The sequence below is a fragment of the Hypanus sabinus genome, chromosome 10 (assembly GCF_030144855.1).
Source record: "Hypanus sabinus isolate sHypSab1 chromosome 10, sHypSab1.hap1, whole genome shotgun sequence".
Classification (NCBI taxonomy): Eukaryota; Metazoa; Chordata; class Chondrichthyes; order Myliobatiformes; family Dasyatidae; genus Hypanus; species Hypanus sabinus.
The window spans coordinates 108158456-108178355 of NC_082715.1; the positions used below are offsets into that span (position 1 = coordinate 108158456).

A 19900-nucleotide genomic window follows, 5' to 3' on the forward strand; every position below is an offset into this window, starting at 1 on the left:
TTGTTGCTTCTCGAAGATTTGTCAGGCAAGATTTCCCTTTACAAAAACCATGCTGACTTTGACTTATTGTGTCATTAGTTTCCAAGTACCCCACAACCTCATCCTTAATAATAGACTCCAACATTTTCCCAAACACTGAGGTTAGGCTAATTGGCTGATAGTTTTCTTTCTTTTGCCTTCTTCCCTTCTTAACGAGTGAAGTGACATTTACAATTTTCCAGTGCTCTGGAACCATGCCAGAATTAAATGATTCTTGAAAGATCATGACCAATGCATCTGCTACCTCTTCAGCAACTTCTTTCAGAACTCTGGGATGTACATCATTTGACATTAGGCTCCCAACAATAGGCCAAAAGTCCTGTACTCATGTTGAATTGCTTTATTGCTCTAGGACTCTATTCTAGCATGGAGAGAATTACAATTTTAATATACATATTGTGGACTATGGATGTTATTGTAATTGCAAGCAATTATTGTCCACCTATAATTGCTCCTGAGTTGAGAAGATAGTTAAAATCAACCCTGTTCTAGAGTCACGTATTGACCACACCAGCAAGGGCAGCAGATGTCCTTCCCTGGAAGGCAGCAGTGAACCTGATAAGCCTTTACATCAGTTCATGTTTAACTTTGTTAGCTTTTTTTTTAAAATTCCAGATTAATTTAAGTACTTGAATTTAAATCCCCTAGTTGCCATGGTGAAACTCAAACTTGTTTCTAGGACTGGACAGTGGTACAGCTGGTGGAGCCACTGTCTCACAACCTTAACAACTCAGGTGCAATCATAACCTCATATATTGTGTGGAATTTGCAATGTTCTCTCTATGCCCATGTAGGTTTTTGGCAGGTGCCCTGGTTCTTTTATCTCACAAATCAATATTTTTTTTTTGCGTGTTAATTGGCCACTGCAAATTGCCCATACAATGTGTGGGTAAGGGGTAGTATCCAGGTGGAGCAGGGGTACTGTGAGGAGAACAAAATGGGATTAGTGTAAATGGGCATTTCTTAATTGGCATATATACTAGTGGGTTTCCGTATTGCATTATTAGTAGTCTAGAGCTCCAGAGCTCCACTGCCTTCATATTAACATAATGTGACAACTGCAAAAATGCTCTTGAAATGGAAGGATTTCAGATGACTGAGAAATTGGTTAGAGTTCTAGTTAAGTTCATATATAATCATGTAAATAGTTAATTCAATAATTTTATTGTGAATAGTTATCTCATGGCATGATCTTTTTGACTTATTAAAAGGGAAGCAGTGCAGTGTTAGTGAGCATAAGTGAATTTTTAGGAATTAACTGAATCACAAGGTATGACTTTTCCAGCTGCTGCTTCAGTTCAGTTTGAGTGGAGGTATTTGCAGCAACGTTAATGAAACCTCAAAGGACTTTGAGGCCATTCATTTAACTAATGTATCATTACCTGTTAGCAGCACGGGGCACTTATTGAGCAGCAGCAGGCTGATGAGGAAGGAATATCGCACAGTGTCTACTGTATGCACAAGACCTTGAATAGTTGGCTTTGATCTGGGAAGTTCAGGAACTATTGGCTCAGCAAGACTTGCTAAATGGGCCCCTGCTAATAACAAAATGATCAAGAATTAATCATCTGTCAGTTCAGAAAAATTCAGCAATAAATTCAACTATTTTTCTGATTCATAAAGTTAATGGCATTAAATGTTACACAAGAACATAAGAAATAGGAGCAGGAGTGGGCCATCTGGCCTGTTGAGTCTCCTCCACCATTCAATAAAATCATGGCTGATCTGGCCATGGACTCATCTCCACCTACCTGCCTTTTCCCTGTAAGCCTTAATTCCCCTACTATACAAAGATCTATCCAACCATGTCTTAAATTTATTTACTGAGGTAGCCTCCACTGCTTCATTGGGGAGAGAATTCCACAGATTCACCACTCTCTGGGAAAAGCAGTTCCTCCTCATCTCCGTCCTAAATCTACTCCCCCCAAATCTTCAGTCTATGTCCTCTGCTTCTAGTCTCACCTACCAGTGGAAACAACTTTCCTGTCTCTATCTTATCTATTCCTTTCATAATTTTTTATGTTTCTATCTGATCTCCTCTCATTCCTCTGAATTCCAGCGAGTACAGTCCCAGACGACTTAATCTGTCCTCATCTCTGGAATCAACTTGGTGAATCTCCTCTGCACTGCCTCCAAAGCCAGAATATCCTTCCTCAAGTAGGAGACCAGAACTGCATGTAGTACTCCAGATGTGGCCTCACCAGTAGCCTGTACAGTTGCAGCATAACCCCCCTGCTCTGAAATTCAATCCCTCTAGCAATAAGGCCAACTTTCCATTTGCCTTCTTCATAGTCTGCTGCACCTGCAAACCAACCTTTTGTGATTCATGCACAAGCACTCCCAAGTCCCTCTGCACAGTAGCATGCTGCAGTTTTTCACCATTTAAATAATGATCTGCTCTTTCATTTTTCCTTCCAAAGTGAATGGCCTCACATTTATGAACATTCAACTTCATCTGCCAGGCCCTTGCCCACTCACTTAACCTACCTATATCTCTCTGCAGACTCTTTGTATCTTCTGCACGATTTGTTTTTCCACTCAATTTAGTATCATCAGCAAATTTAAATACACTACACTTGGTCCCCTCTTCCAGATCGCTAATGTATATCGTGAACAGTTACGGGTCCAGCACCGACCCCTGCGATACACCACTCACCACTGATTGCCAACCAGAGTAGCACCCATGCATCTCACTCTCTACTTTCTATTAGTTGACCATTCCTCTATCCATGCAAATACATCACCTCCAACTCTATGCATCCTTATCTTATGGATAAGCCGTTTACGTGGCACCTTATCAAATGCCATCTTTCCCTGTCTATCCACTGCACTTGTTATATCTTCAAAGAATCTGCAAAAGAACCCATTAAAAAAGGCTGTCAAACACCCAATGTGCAGAGACATCATGCAAACAACAAAAGCAAGCAAACAGCTTCAGAACTGAAGTTTTACGAAGCCAGGCATCACTGCAGCTGGAGCACCCCACAGCCTCAGTTCTCTCTCTCTCTCTCTCTCACACACACACACACACACACACTTGTCATATTCCACCACCTGCATCTCAGCACTTATTGCTCTCCCAGTGCCAGCTTCTACTACACCATCTTGGGTAAAACCTCCTGTACAATGGTGCAAGAGCAGCTTTAAATCACAACACATTTCTTTCATTGTGCATGGTGTCATGATGGATCACATCACATTGTCAAACATAATTTCATATCAAGATATATAAGATATTAAAGTTATGGATCAAGTTCATGGTTAAATAAGTGCTTTGTGAAAGATAAACTTGGGGAGTGAATTCAAGAACTGGGTTCCAGACAGCTGGAGGTGACTGAAGTCTGCAGGAAATTGTAGGAGGGAGGAGTTGGTTGGAGGGAGAGGGAGAGAGAGATGGTGAGGGGAAGAAGAGAGAGAGAGAGAAAGAGGAAGAGAAAAAAAACACAAACAGGAACCAACCAACCGCGGATCAGGAAAACTTGGAAGTTCTCTCTCCAGCACTCGTTGTTTGAGCATTGTTCAGTTCACGTCTCCTTCCGTCGCTACTTGCGTTGTGAGCGAAAGGAAGGAATTTAAGGCTAGTAAGGGATGGCTGGCTAGCTATGTAAAATGCTACAGCCTTAAGAATTTAAAGATCACAGGAGAATCAGGATCGGCTGATGCCGGGGCAGCTTCAGTGTTCCCAGAAGAGCTACGATGGTTGCGTCTGTACTGAACCTGTACAGACTTTTTTTCTTGTCATTATTCCCTAAACAATACAGTATAACAACTATTTACATAGCACTTACATTGTATTAGGTATTATAAGAAATCTAGGGATGATTTGAAGTATACGGGGGAATGTGTGTAGGTTATATGCAACTACTACGCCATTTTATATAAGGGACTTGAGCATCCACGTTTTTTGGTATCTGGGGGGGGGTCCCAGAACAAAACCCTGTGGATAAGGAGGGCCAACTGTATACACACACTAACATATACACACAGCCACATACATATATATATATATATATATATATACAGTGGCATGCAAAAGTTTGGGCACCCCAGGTGGGCTGGTGGCACAGTGAGATTAGCGCTGTGCTCGAGAACGGAGGTTCCTGAGTTCAATCCAGTGACAGACTGCTCCCAAGCACGCTCTCCATCCATGCCCGGTTGATGTTGAGCTCGCAACTTGACCTTGTAAAATAAAAGCACTGCCACCTCCAGTTTAAATTCCCATGTGGAATATTGTGGAGGATCAAATACCCAAACCCAAACCTGGTCAAAATTTCTGTTACTACGAATAGCTGAGCAAGTAAAAGATGACCTGATTTCCAAAAGGCATAAAGTCAAAAATGACATGTTTCTTTAATATTTTAAGCAAGATTACTTTTTTATTTCCAGCTTTTACAGTTTCAAAACAACAAAAAAGGAAAAGGGCCCGAAGCAAAAGTTTGATGACCCTGCATGGTCAATACTTAATAACTCCCCCTTTGGCAAGTATCACAGCTTGTAAATGCTTTTTGTAGTCAGCTAAGAGTCTTTCAATTCTTGTTAGGGGGATTTTCGCCCATTCTTCCTTACAAAAGGCTTCTAGTTCTGTGAGATTCTTGGGCCGTCTTGCATGCACTGCTCTTTTGAGGTCTATCCACAGATTTTCGATGATGTTTAGGTTGGGGGACTGTGAGGGCTGTGGCAAAACCTTCAGCTTGCACTTCTTGAGGTAGTCCATTGTGGATTTTGAGGTGTGTTTAGGATCATTATCCTGTTGTGGAAACCATCCTCTTTTCATCCTCAGCTTTTTTTTTTACAGACGGTGTGATGTTTGCTTCCAGAATTTGCTAGTATTTAATTGAATTTATTCTTCTTTCTAACAGTGAAATGTTCCCTGTGCCACTAGCTGCAACACAAGCCCAAAGCATGATCAATCCACCCCCCATGCTTAACAGTTGGAGAGGTGTTCTTTTCATGAAATTCTGCACCCTTTTTTCTCCAAACATAACTTTGCTCACTGAGGCCAAAAAATTCTATTTTAATTTCATCAGTCCATAGGACTGGTTTCCAAAATGCTTCAGGCTTATTTTGATTTCCTTTGTGAACTTCTGACGCTGAATTTTGTGGTGAGGACACAGGAGAGGTTTTCTTCTGATGACTCTTCCATGAAGGTCATATTTGTGCAGGTGTCGCTGCACAGTAGAACAGTGCACCACCACTCCAGAGTCTGCTAAATCTTCCTGAAGGTCTTTTGCAGTCAAACAGGGGTTTTGATTTGCCTTTCTAGCAATTCTACAAGCAGTTCTCTCAGAAAGTTTTCTTGGTCTTCCAGACCTCAACTTGACCTCCACCATTCCTGTAAACTGCCATTTCTTAATTACATTACGAACTGAGGACACGGCTACCTGAAAATGCTTTGCTATCTTCTTATAGCTTTCTCCTGCTTTGTGGGCATCATTTATTTTAATTTTCAGAGTGTTAGGCAGCTGCTTAGAGGAGCCCATGGCTGCTGATTATTGGGACAAGGTTTGAGGAGTCAGGGTATTTATAAAGCTTTGAAATTTGCATCACCTGGTCTTTCCTAACGATGACTGTGAACAAGCCATAGCCCTAACAAGCTAATCAAGGTCTGAGACCTTGATAAAAGTTATCTGAGAGCTCAAATCTCTTGGGGTGCCCAAACTTTTGCATGGTGCTCCTTTACGTTTTTTCATTCTAAAATTGTACAAAACAAAAATAATACACTAATCTTGCTTAAAATGTTGAAAAGAATGTTTCATCTTTAACTTTATAACTTTTGGAGATTAGTTTATCTTCTATTCACAGTAACAGAAATTTTGACCGGGGTGCCCACACTTTTGCATGTCATTGTATATATACACAAACACACACACACACACACGCATACCTATACAATATATGCACACACACATATATACCTACACATACACATATACACAAAAGCATATATATGTGTACTCACAAATACATATACATACACATGCACACAACACATACACACATATATACACATACAGTATATACATGCACATATATGTACATATACACACATATACAGTATACAAACATATAAATATACACAGATATAAACACACAACAGATACATATGCACACACATACACACACACCTATATATGCACACACCTACCTATACATACACACCTACACACACATATATATATATACATACATACATGCAACATACACATATACATACACACACAAACATATGAATACACACAGATATATACTGTACACACATCTATATGTGCACACACATATACCAAAACACACACACATACACACACTCACATATACACAACATATACACACACATACATATACATATACACACACATATATACACAGAAACTCACACACACAGTGCCTCAGTGCCTATAAAAAGTAGTCATCCCTCCACCCCCCGGAAGTTTTCATGTTTTAATGTTTTACACTGTTGCATCAAAGTAGATTTAATCTGGCTTTTTTTTTACACCGATGAAAGGAAACGACTCTTCCATGTCAAAGTGAAAACAAATTTCTACAAATTGGTCTAAACTCATTACAATTATTAAACACAAAATAATTGATGGCATAAAATTTCACTCCCTTCAAGTCAGTATTCAATAGATGCACCTTTGGCAGCAATTACAGCCTTGAGTCTGAGTGAAAATGTCTCTATCAGTTTTGCACATCTGGACGCTGCAATTTTTCTCCATTCTTCTTTACAAAACTGCTCGAGCTCTGTAGAATGCATGGGAATCGTGAGTGAACAGCTCTTTTCAAATCCAGCCTCAAATTCTCAGTTGGATTGAGGTCTGGACTCTGACTTGGTCATTATTTAACTTTGTTGTTTGTAACCATTCCTATGTGGCTTTGGCTTGATCTTGGGGTCATTGTCTTTCTGGAAAACAAAGCACCCAAGTCATAAAGAAAGAAAATCCGCAGATGCTGGAGATCCGATCAACGCACACAAAATGCTGGAGGAACTCAACATCTATGTATTCCATCTTTAGGTTCTTAATGACTTTTCCAGTTGTCTTCTGTTGGTATTTGAAAGCTTCCCAATCCTCTAACTTCCCACTAATTTTTGCTCTATTATATGTACTCGCTTTGGTTCTTACATTGGTTTTCATTTCTCTTGTTAGCCACAGTTGTGTCATTTTTCCTTTAGAATGCTTCTTCCTCTTTGGGATCTTGTGCCTTCAGAATTGCTTCCAGAAATTCCAACCATTGCTTCTGTCCTGCCATCCCCGCCAGTGATATTTTCCAATCAATTCTGGCTAACTCCTCTCTCATGCCTCTGTAATTCCCCTTCCTCCACTGCAATACTGATACATCTGACTTTAGCTTCTCTTTCTCAAATTTCAGGGTGAATTTGATCATATTATGATCACTTGCCTCTAATAGTTCTTTTACCTTGAGCTCTGTAATCAATTCTAGTTTATTGCACAACACTAAATCCAGAATAGTTGATCCCCTAGTGGACTCAACCATGAGCTGCTCGCTGCTCTAAAAAGTCATCTTGTAGGCACTCTAGAAATTCCTGCTCTTGAAATCCAGCACCAATCTGATTTTCCTAATCTACCTGCATATTGAAATCCCCAATGACTATTGTAACATTTCCCCTTTGGAATGCATTTTCTATCTCCCTTTTTAATTTACAGACAATATCCTAACTGCTATTTGGGAATCTGTATATAACTCCCATCAGGGTCTTTTTGCCCTTGCGATTCCTTAGCTGTATCCACAATATTTCATCACCTTCTGACACTATGTCACCTCTTTCTAATGAACTGATTTCATTTTTACCAACAAAACAATACCACACTCTCTACCTTCCTGCCTTCCAGCCTGTCCTTTCAATACAATCTGTATCCTTGGATATTAAGCTGCCAGCTATAATCTTTTTTCAGCTGTGATTCAGTGACGCCCACAATGCCATACCTGCCAATCTGTAAGTGTGCTCCAAGTTCATCTACCTTATTCCATAAACTACACACATTCAAATATAACAGCTTCAGTTCTGTATTCACCCATTTCGATTTTGTCCACCCTTTATGTTGCAACTCAACCTTTTGACTGCAATTTTGCCCTATCATCAGCCCTTCTTTGCTAAGAGTCTCACCACACATTGCTTCTGTTTGTAAAGCAACTGTTTCATCTTCAGCACAATCACTCTGGTTCCCATCCCTCTGCCACCTTGAAAATAGTATTACTGGATATTACTGGAGTAATTACTCCTCATTAAATCTAATTCTTTAATTAGCCCAAAGACAAGAAAAGCTGCAGATTCTAGAAATCCAAGCAACACACAAAAAATGCTGGAGGAACTCAGCAGTCCAGCATCTGCCTGGCCTGTTGAGTTCTTCCAACATTTTGTGTGTGTTTCTTTAATGAGTTGTTGACTATTAGACAAGAGCCATTCAAAGCTATAACAACCTGCCTATGAGTTTAACAAAGAAATATCCAAAGGGACCACAGGTACAGCCTGCACACTAGGGACACACAGAGTGAGCAAGAATTTGAGATTTGAGCATGTTCATGGAACATTAGAAAATGGCGACAATGAAAGAGGCCATTTGGTCCACTCTTTCTGTCAATTAACTGCGATTTATTTAGGATGTTCCCACTTCCCAGGTCCAGGTTTGAAGCTCTACACATTACTGCATGTTAACTGGTTGCCAGGACTTGTTTCAAATGTGTTCATGGTTTCTGCCTCTACCACTCCTATGTATATATAGGGAGCCCCAGACCCACAAACTGCAACCATCGTAAAATCTATACCTTTTAGCTATTGTAGATAAGATACAGCTGGATTTTTTTCACTTTGTCTAGAGGACGACAATGGTCCTTGAGTCAGAGTTATTCAGTGTTAAATTGGCCCTTTCAGCCCAACTCCACCGTGTTAACTGACTTGCCTATATGAGCTAGTTCCAATCACCTGCATTTGACCCACATCTCTCAAAGCCATCTCTATCCATCTACCTGGTAGGGATTGAGCTAGTTCTGGAGCCTAGGCCTTCAGCACTACAGCTGAGATGTTGGCTGGTCCCACAGCCTTTGCAGTGCTCTATGCTCTCAGTGGTTTCTTGATATTACGTGGAGTGAATGGAATTCACTCCATTCACAATTGGCTTCTGTGAAGATGAACATCTCAGGATAAGGTGGTGATGCATCAATTGCATGGGACTTTTGACTGAACATGGCTGGAAACATATTGCCATTCTTTCAAAATCCAAGAACCCTCTCCTTAATGGCATTGTCAGTATACCCACACTTCCAGAACTGCAGTGGTTCAAAAAGGCAGCTCACTATTACTTTCTTGAGGGCAACTAGGAATGAGTAATTGAAGGGTGGTTTAGCTCACGAAGTCCATGTCCAGTGGTTCTGAGCTGAGAGCTATTTTAGCAAATGAAACTGAGCATGATGGTAATGATAACAGTATGCATCCAGTGAAGATGGAACCACACCAGGAGATAATCAGGTTCAGGGACAGAAGTGGGCTGTGGAGAACAAAAGATTCAGAGTGAAGGAATATAAGTATTGGTCAAATTGACAGCAGCAAAACCATTTTGGTAGATGGCGGAGAAGGTGGTCAAAAACAAAGAAATTGTCTTACAGTAATGAAATGTCTCTGATGTGATCCTGAGAGAATGTTCTCAGGGTTCACGGTCCTACATACTTTCATGTCTCTCTGTATTCGAACTGTAGCATATATTGTCAAAAACAGGCCCTTTGGACCAGCATGTCCATCCAACCATCAAAATACCCATTGATATTGATCACATGATGCCTTTTTTGTCTAGAAATCTATCTACTTCCTCCTTAAATATACTAAACGATTTGACCTGCATAGTCTTCTGTGGCAGAGAACTCCAGTGGTACAAAACTAACTCAGTGAAGAAATTTCTCCTCAGTTCTGAAAGTCTTATGCCACATCATAAAGCAAATAACATAGAACAGTACGGTCCAGAAAAGGCCTTTTGGCCTACCATGTCTGTGCCCACCATGACACTAATCTAAACTAATTCCATTTGCCTGCACATGGTCAATATCCCTTCATTCCTGGCCTGTAATCTGTCTAAATGTTTCTTAAGTGTTGCTGTTAAATTTTTTTCCTCTGCATCCCCTATCAGTATATTCCAAGCTCCTGACAGCCTTTGTACTTATCAGCAAGATTATCCTTTATTCTTCTAATGTAACTCAAGGAACGTGAAGAAGATCAGAAAGTGGGTGGGAATAAGGGGAGAGTGGATGGTAAGTACAGTAATGATTTATAAAATCAAACTAAAGATAATTATATCATTTCAGGTTAGTTCTGGTTAACAACACATTAACCTCCAATTAGCACACACACATGTACTTTCATGAAAAAATAGGAATCTGGATTCTGATTACCTTTAGAAATTAACATCTGAGTGGATGGAACCAACTTGTCCCAGGTTACATATTTCCCTGTTTGCATATCCACAAAGTATTCAAAGACAGTGGCCTTCTCAGCAGGAAACTGAACGGCTGTAACAAAGATGACAATAGAATCAAACTCGGGCATATTGTTCCTCCAGTCAAACAATTTGGTTACAGCCCTTGCTATTACTTTATACACCTCTCCCCACCACTGGTAGATCTGCAGGATGCATTGCCTCAAGAAGGCAAAATCTATCATCACATTCAGGCTATGCCATCTTCTCACAGCTACCATTGAATAGGAGCCTGAAGCCCCATACCACCAGGTTCAAGAATCACTCTGTTCTTGAACCAACTTGCAAAATCCTAATCACTGCAATTCAGAAATACTATGACTGTTTTGATCACTTTGCAATAAAGTAGAATTCTTCTTGTGTAATTGTTTTATTTCTTGTAAAAAGTGTGTATGATTTATGTATACAGTATTTATTGTGAATGTTGCTTATATGATGTTATGTGCCTGTGATGTTGCTCCAAGCTTTTCATTACACCTGTGCATACATGTACTTGTGCATATGACAACAAACTCAACTTTCACTTTGAAAGTCAACTTTGACTTTAAAAAGACATTAAATAATCTCTCTCCATAGATACAGTCTAACCAACTGAATATTTATACCATTGCTTTTATTCTGCAAAGAGACAGAATAAATTTATTCTTTATACATTTACTGCATATTAATTTAAATGTGGAGATAAATGTAATCAAAATTCAGAGGGGGATTTAAACTGTGTTAGAATGTTCAATGTTCATTTAGGATTTCAGGTATTCACTAAGATGAGGAAACAAGCTGGTGCAGTCCATCTGGGAAAGGGATTGAAAGCTGCTCAAAGGCAGGACCAGTCATTAATTTGATATTCAGCCATGATTTCTTGCCCCTTCTCTTGGTCAGAGGTGGCAGAGAAACATTACTTCTAACAAGCAGCAACTCAGAGACGCAAAAGACAGCAGATACTGGAAACTAGCAGAAACACAAAAAAAGCTGAAAGAACTCAGCAGGTCAGGCAGCATCTATGGACGGAAATAAACAGTTGGCATTTCAGATTAAAACCCTTCATCTAGACTTACAGGATTCTGATTTCCCCCCGAACATCTTTTGGACAAAAGTGTTGAAGTCCAGCGTGACCTTAACCGCCATGTCCTCTTTGACTCTGTCACTGACTCCGACCAGGTCATCCTCCTCACAATCATCTTCATGCTTCAAGCAGCCTCCAACTGCCCAGGTGAAGGAAAAGACGTAGAGCTTTGCCAGCAGTGAGGGAAGCTGGTTTGGTTGCTTCTGTAAAAACCACCTTGCAGGCCTGCAGTCCCATGGAACATCAAACATCATGCAATTATTAAAAGTTAAAAGGAAATTAGGGAGGCAAATGAAACACATGGAAAGTTATTAGCAAATAAAATCAAAGAAAATACAAATGTGTTTCATATATAAATGAAGGGTAAGAGGATTAAAAAGGGAAGATTGGGACCCTTTAATGACCAAACCCACTGATGCACCATCAATAACTCACACTGAGACGTAAGGCGAGATATCGGCTTTTATTGACTGGAAGAAGGAACCAGGAGTGTGTGTCTATCATACAATGTCCTGGAGACTGAGGCCGAGCGTCAGGCCTCAGACCTCCTTTATACAGGGGCCTGTGGGAGGAGCCACAGGAGCAGTCAGCAGGGGCGTGTCCCGACAGGCACATAGTTCACCACACCCACACCTAAGTGAAGGGGCAGAGGATGTATGAAGCTCTGACTGAATACAGGGTACTTTGCACATGAACAAGTAGGCACTGAAATTAAGGACAAAGAACATGGAGTATTAGGAAAGATGAACATGGAAAGTGTGGACATATATAAGGACTTGACATCTTTAAAAGTATGAATAAGATATATCCCACATTTTTAGTCACTTGGACAAACTTTGGCTGTTTTCTCTAGTCTGTTGGAGAATGAGGGGACACCTGATAAGAGATTTTTAAAATTAAGAGAGGCATAGATAGGATAGTCAGAATCTTTTCGCGAGGGTAGAAATTTCAAACATCAGAGGACATTCTTTTAAGATCATAGAGGGTAGATGATTAAAGATAATATGAGAAGCAATTTTTTAAGCAGAGAATGGTCGTTGCTTGCAATAAAACAAATAGATATGAAGTGAATGGAGAGATGTGGAGGATACACAGAAAGATGAATTGCTTAAAGAAGTAACAAGAGCTGATGTGAGTGAGGCAACTGATGTCACAGATGGCAGAGAGAGCAAGAAAGTAAAAAGCTGGGAGATCCAAGGGAAAATGGCAAATGATACTTTACATGGGCCAGTGGCAGAAAGCAAGAAGTAACAATTGCCAGCAATTTAAATGTCAGAAGCCCAACATTCCACAGGGCTCGGTACTAATAATAATATTGTAATAAAGTAAATCTTCAGAAAGCCACAATACTAAACAACATTCGAATAGTCCGAAAGTTCCTAGCAATTGATAAAAGAGCATGCTTGGCTATGCTCTACCTTAGGTTTTACCTGCTTGAGCTGAGAAAAAAATATACGATAATAATAATAATAACATTGATAGAACACTTTTCATACAGGTGATATTCAAAGTGATTTACAATAGGATAAAGTCCAAACATGAAAATAAAATTAAAAAATAAAAATAAACATGAAAATAAAAGTTAAAAAAAGTTAGTTAAAAGCAAGGTTTAATAAATAGGTTTTGAGCTGCTGTTTATAAGTGTTAACTGAGGCTGCCTCCTTTATAGTTTTAAGTTTGAATTCCACAGTTCAGGAGCATAGATCAAAGAAGCTGATCTGTGAATTATCTTTTGAGGGGTTTGTTTAAATTTATGAGACTAGTGGAAGAAGACCTGAGAGCTGGAGCAGGATTATAAATGAAATTGGTTCTGCGAGTACCCAGACCATTTAGCACTTTAAAAACAAGTAAGAGAACTTTAAAATAAATTCTAAAAGATAATTGAAACCAATGTAAAGTAGCTAATATGGTAGTGATACGTTCCTTCATCTGGATTCTAGTAATGGCATTCTGACTGAGTTGAAGTTCGTCAATAGATTGCATTGGAAATCCAATAAAAAGTGCATTGCAGTAATTTAGTCTATTTGGTATAGACAAAATTTAGTTTTTCAGCAGACGCTTGTTTGTACCACTGGACCTGGACTTCTGAGGTCGTGAGAATGGATCTACTTTAGTGCAAGGGCTTTACCACTTTAAAAACTCTCCTACACAGGTTTCCTGTCATCGTCTGACACAATGGACAACCACCATGTCGTTATGTGGCTTAAATGGACATACCTTTACAGTATTTAAGTGTAGAAATACTACTCTGGTCATTTCTTTATGTGGAATTTAAAATTCAAATCTGAGTCAAGGATAACACTCGGGTTTGTTTCCCCTGATTTTTCAAGTGGAGCCAACTCAAGTTTAAGAAGAAGTTTATCTCTTTTGGCTTTGGGACCACCAAAAGTATTTCAGTTCCATTGAATGGCAGAGAGGAAGAAGCTGTTTATGAATTGCCAAGTGTGTGCCTTTAGGCTTCTGTACCACTTTTGGTGAAAATTGGTGCAGAAGCAGAGCCGCGGAGTCAGACATCAGGAAGAGCCATGGTAGCAGGGGGCTCCATAGTAAGAGGTACGGAAAGGGGTTTCTGCGGCGACAGGCGAGATTTAAGGATGGTGTGTTGCCTCCCAGTGCTAGGATCCAGGACATCATGGACCGATTGCAGGGAATCCTCAAGGGTGAAGGTGAACAGCCAGAAGTGGTAGTGTATGTCGGCACAAATGACATTGGGAAGAAGAGGAAGGACATTCTGCAGCGGGACTTCAGAGAACTCGGAAGAAGGCTGAAAAGCAGGACTTCCAGGTTATCTCTGGTTTGCTTCCAGTTCCTCGTGCTGGAGAGGGCAGGAACAGGGAGATAATGGATCTGAATGTGTGGCTGAGGAACTGGTGCAGGAAGCAAGGATTTACATTCTTGGACCACTGGGATCTGTTTTGGGGTTGGGATGAATTGTACAAAAGGGACAGGTTGCACCTTAATAGGTGGGGGACCAGAATTCTGGCAGACAGGTTTGCCACTGCAACAAGGATGTGTTTAAACTAAGTAGTGGGGGGAGGGAGGGGATGAACTGGAAATATAAGGATGGAGTTAAAGGGAAAGTGAAAAAAAGAAAAGTTAAAAAGGACAACAGAATCAATGGAGTAGAAAGCTCAAGAAGAGATCATACAGTATGGCCAAGTGAAATGGGAATTGATATGAAAGAAGAGGGGAGTACCGAATTAAAAGTATTATATATGAATGTATGAAGTATAAGGAATAAAGTAGATGAGCTTGAGGGTCAGTTGGAAATTGGCAAGTATGATGTTGTGGGAATAACTGAGACATGGCTTCAAGCGGACAGGGCCTGGGAAATGAATATTCAAGGATATACATCTTATCGAAAGGACAGACTGACTGGAAGAGGGGGTGGGCTGTGTTGGTGAGGAATGATATTCAGTCCCTTGTGAGGGGGGACATAGAATCTGGGGATGTAGAGTCTGTATGGATAGAACTGAGAAATTCTAAGGGTAGAAAGACCCTAATGGGAGTTATCTACAGGCCACCAAACAGCAGTCTGGATGTAGGGTGTAAGTTGAATGAAGAGTTAAAATTGGCATGTCACAAAGGTAATGGTACAGTTGTCTTGGGGGATTTCAACATGCAGGTAGACTGGGAGAATCAGAATGGTACTGGACCCCAAGGAAGGGAGTTTGTGGAGTGCCTCCGAGATGGATTCTTAGAACAGCTTGTACTGGAGCCTACCAGTGAGAAGGCAATTCTAGATTTAGTGTTGTGCAATGAACCGGATTTGGTCAGGAACCTTGAGGTAAAGGAACCATTAGGAGGTAGTGACCATAATATGATATGTTTTAACCTACAATTTGAGAAGGAGAAGGGAAAATTGGATGTGTCAGTATTACAGTTGAACAAAGGGAACTATGGAGCTATGAGGGAGGAGCTGGCCAAAGTTCAATGGAACAATATCCTAGCAGGGAAGACAGTGGAACAAAAATGACAGGTATTTCTGGGAATAATGCAGAAGGTGCAGGATCAGTTCATTCCAAAGAGGAAGAAAGATCCTAAGGAGAGTAAGGGGCGGCCGTGGCTGACGAGGGAAGTAAAGGGCAGTATAAAAATAAAAGAGAAGAAGTATAACATAGCAAAGTTGAGTGGGAAACTGGAGGACTGGGAAGCTTTTAAAAAGCAACAGAAGATAACAAAAAAGGCAATACACCAAGAAAAAATGAGATACGAAGGTAAACTAGCCAAGAATATAAAGGAGGATAGTAAAAGCTTCTTTAGGTATATGAATAGCAAAAAAAGAGTTAAGACCAAAATTGGACCATTGAAGACAGAAACGGGTGAACTTATTATGGGGAACAAGGAAATGGCAGATGAGTTGAACAGGTACTTTGGATCTGTCTTCACTAGGGAAGACACAAACAATCTCTCAGATGTAATAGTGGCCAAAGGAACTAGGGTAAAGGATGAACTGAAGGAAATTTATATTAGGCAAGAAACGGTGTTGGATAGACTGTTGAGTCTGAAGGCTGTTAAGTCCCCGGGACCTGATGGTCTGCATCCCAGGGTACTTAAAGAGGTGGCTCTAGAAATCGTGGACGCATTGGTAATCATTTTCCAATGTTCTATAGATACAGGAACAGTTCCTGCTGATTGGAGGGTGGCTGATGTTGTCCCACTTTTCAAGAAAGGAGGGAGAGAGAAAACAGGGAATTATAGACCAGTTAGCCTGACGTCTGTGGTGGGAAAAATGCTGGAGTCAATTATAAAAGAGGAAATTACGACACATTTGGATAACAGTAGAAGGATCAGTCTGAGTCAGCATGGATTTATGAAGGGAAAATCATGCTTGACTAATCTTCTAGAGTTTTTTGAGGATGTAACTATGAAAATGGACAAGGGAGAGCCAGTGGATGTAGTGTACCTGGACTTCCAGAAAGCTTTTGATGAAGTCCCACATAGGAGATTAGTGGGCAAAATTAGGGCACATGGTATTGGGGGCAGAGTACTGACATGGATTGAAAATTGGCTGGCTGACAGGAAACAAAGAGTAGTGATTAACGGGTCCTTTTCGGAATGGCAGGCTGTGACCAGTGGGGTACCGTAAGGTTCGGTGCTGGGACCGCTGTTTACAATATACATTAATGATTTAGATGAAGGGATTAAAATTAACATTAGCAAATTTGCCCATGACACATAGCTGGGTGGCAGTGTGAAATGTCAGGAGGATGTTATGAGAATGCAGGGTGACTTGGACAGGTTGGGTGAGTGGGCAAATGTATGGCAGATGCAGTTTAATGTGGATAAATGTGAGGTTATCCACTTTGGTGGCAAGAACAGGAAGGCAGATTACTATCTAAATGAAGTTAGGAAAAGGGGAAGTACAACGAGATCTAGGTTCTTGTACATCAGTCAATGAAAGTAAGCATGCATGTACAGCAGGCAGTGAAGAAAGCTAATGGCATGCTGGCTTTTATAACAAGTGGAATTGAGTATAAGAGTAAAGAGGTCCTTCTGCAGCTGTATAGGGCCCTGGTGAGACCCCACCTGGAGTATTGCGTGCAGTTTTGGTCTCCAAATCTGAGGATGGACATTCTTGCTATTGAGGGAGTGCAGCGTAGGTTCACAAGGTTAATTCCCGGAATGGCGGGACTGTCATATGTTGAAAGATTGGAGCGACTGGGCTTGTATACACTGGAATTTAGAAGGATGAGAGGGGATCTGATTGAAACATATAAGATTATTAAGGGATTGGACACACTGGAGGCAGGAAGCATGTTCCCGCTGATGGGTGACTCCAGAACTAAAGGCCACAGTTTAAGAATAAGGGGTAGGCCATTTAGAACAGAGATGCGGAAAAACTTTTTCACCCAGAGAGTGGTGGATAAGTGGAATGCTGTGCCCCAGAAGGCAGTGGAGGCCAAGTCTCTGGATGCATTCAAGAGAGAGTTAGATAGAGCTCTTATAGATAGCGGGGTCGAGGGATATGGGGAGAGGGCAGGAACGGGGTACTGATTGTGTATGATCAGCCATGATCACAGTGAATGGCAGTGCTGGCTAGAAGGGCCGAATGGCTTACTACTGCACCTAATGTCTATTGTCTATTTCCTGATGGTAACAATGAGAAAAAGGCATTTCCTGGGTGATGGGGGTCCTTGATAAAGGACACAGCCTTTCTGAGACACTGCTCCTTGAAGATGCCTTGGATACTAAGGAAGCTGATACTCAAGATGGAGCTGACTAATTTTACAACTTTCTGTAGTTTCTTTCGATCCTGTACAGTAGCTGCCTTCCCCCATACTAGAATGCTCTCCATGGTACATCTGTAGAAGTTTTCAAGTATTTTAGGTGAGTCCTAATCTCCTCAAACTCCTAATGAAATATAGCTGCTGTCTTGCCTTCTTTATAGCTGCATTGATATGTTGGAACCAGGTTAAATCCTCAGAGATCTTGACACCCAAGAATTTGAAATTGCTAACTCTCTCCACTTCTGATCCCTCTATGAGGATTAGTTCATGTTCCCTCATCATACCCTTTCTGAAATCCACAATTAGCTCTTTGGTCTTACAAGGTCTTACATTTGGTTGAGTGCAAGGTTATTGCTGTGACACCACTCAACTAGCTGGTGTATCTTGCTCCTGTACACACTCTTGTCTCCATCTGAGATTTATCATGGCATTTGAGCTATGCCTAACCACACAATTATGGGTATAGAGAGAGTAGAGCAGTGGTCTAAGCACACACCACTGAGGTTCACCAGTGTTGATTGTCGGTGAGGAGGAGGTATTATTACCAATCTGCACCGATTGTGGTCTTCCAGTTAGGACGTTGGGGATCCAGTTGCCGGGAAAGGTACAGAAAGGAGTAACACTAAAAGCTACACCATATCTCTTAGAAAATTGACCTCCAAGATAGACAAAAAATTTTCTCTCTAAGATATATGAGTGAAACCAATTACAGGCACAACAGAAAGGCCAACCTAGTTCCCAAGGTGATCTAGGAGAATGGTCAACTGTGTTGAAGGCATCACCTAGATCTTTAAGAATTTGAACTGAGACTCTGTTAGCATCAGTGCTGAGCCTAAAGTCACTGACAATTTTGATAAGGGTGGTTTCTGTGCTGTGGTTTGCTCTAAAACCCAATTGAACTTCTCTAGAATATTGTTCTCGTTCAGAAAGTTGCTGAGTTGGTTGAAAATGACTTTCTCAAGTATCTTGCGCAGGAGGGGAAGATTTGATTATCAGCCTGTAGTTAGCTAGTACCTCATTATCAAAGTTTGGCTTTTTAAATAGGGGTTTGACAGCCTCAATTTTGAAGGCATCTGGAAAAATTCCACTTTCAAGAGCCATGTTAGTAATTTTCATAACAGAATTAAAAATACTAATGTTTAAAAAATGTCCTCTAAAAGTGGCATAGGGTTTGGACAGCAAGTAAACATTTTACTCTTTGTAACGATCTTATAGAGTTCAGAATTGGAAATATTTGTAAATTTTGACACGGTTGCCATCACTTTTACAAGGTTACTTTATAGAGGTTACCAGCATCTACAGCAATATTCTTCCTAATGGAAGCAATTTTGTTTATAAAATTGTTGAGAATTCCTTACATTTTATGGCAGAAGTTTCACCGAGGACATTATATGTTGCAGTAGGATTCATCAGCCAGTTTATAGTTGAGAACAATTTTCTTGAATCGTCGCTATACTGCTGGAAAATAGGCTTTTCTTGCAGAGTCTATAGCAGTGTTAATGGAGGCTAGTTTTTTCTTGAAAATATGACAGTGGACTTCTAGCCTATTTTCCTCCAGTTTTCACAGCTACTTTGCATGATTTCTTGAGTTACTAAGTGATTTTTTAACCCAAAGTGGGGCCACTGTGTTTAATGAATTTGTCAAGTTACTGTTGAAAGAATCAATCATTTCACTTACTTAACAATCATTTCACTTACCTCACATGGGTCAGATAAACCAGCTAGCTCAGAGAATTTAAATTGAGTACTAAACCCCTTGTTTTTCATAAATGATTTGGCCAGATGTAAAAGACACAGTTAAGAAGAATGCCAATGATACAAAAACTGGCAGGCTGGTTGATAATGAAGAAGCGAGGTCTGGACTACAGTGGCTAGGCAAATAGAGGGGCTGCCTCAACATCAAAGTGCAAACTATACACTCAGTAGCTACTTTTTTTTTGATACATCTGTGCATCTGCTCGTTAATGTAAATATCTAATTAGCCAATCATGTGGTGGCAACTCAGTGCATAAAAACATAATCAAGAGGCTCAGTTGTTGTTTAGAACAAACATCAGAATGCGGAAGAAATACAATCCAAGTGGAGTG

The 19900-nt window shown here is 40.4% G+C and overlaps 1 protein-coding gene across 1 annotated transcript in view; it reads right to left on the reverse strand.

Annotated features, from left to right (window-relative positions):
- The window catches only part of LOC132401346 (dynein axonemal heavy chain 6-like), a 545526-nt gene that overhangs the window by 239936 nt on the left and 285690 nt on the right, over window positions 1-19900 (reverse strand). Inside the window, exons 44-46 of the mRNA XM_059983475.1 lie at window positions 11576-11808; window positions 10438-10554; window positions 1422-1577 (exon numbers count right to left, since the gene is read on the reverse strand). Coding sequence (XP_059839458.1) covers window positions 1422-1577; window positions 10438-10554; window positions 11576-11808 — 506 coding nt within the window. The remainder of the gene's footprint in view (window positions 1-1421; window positions 1578-10437; window positions 10555-11575; window positions 11809-19900) is intronic.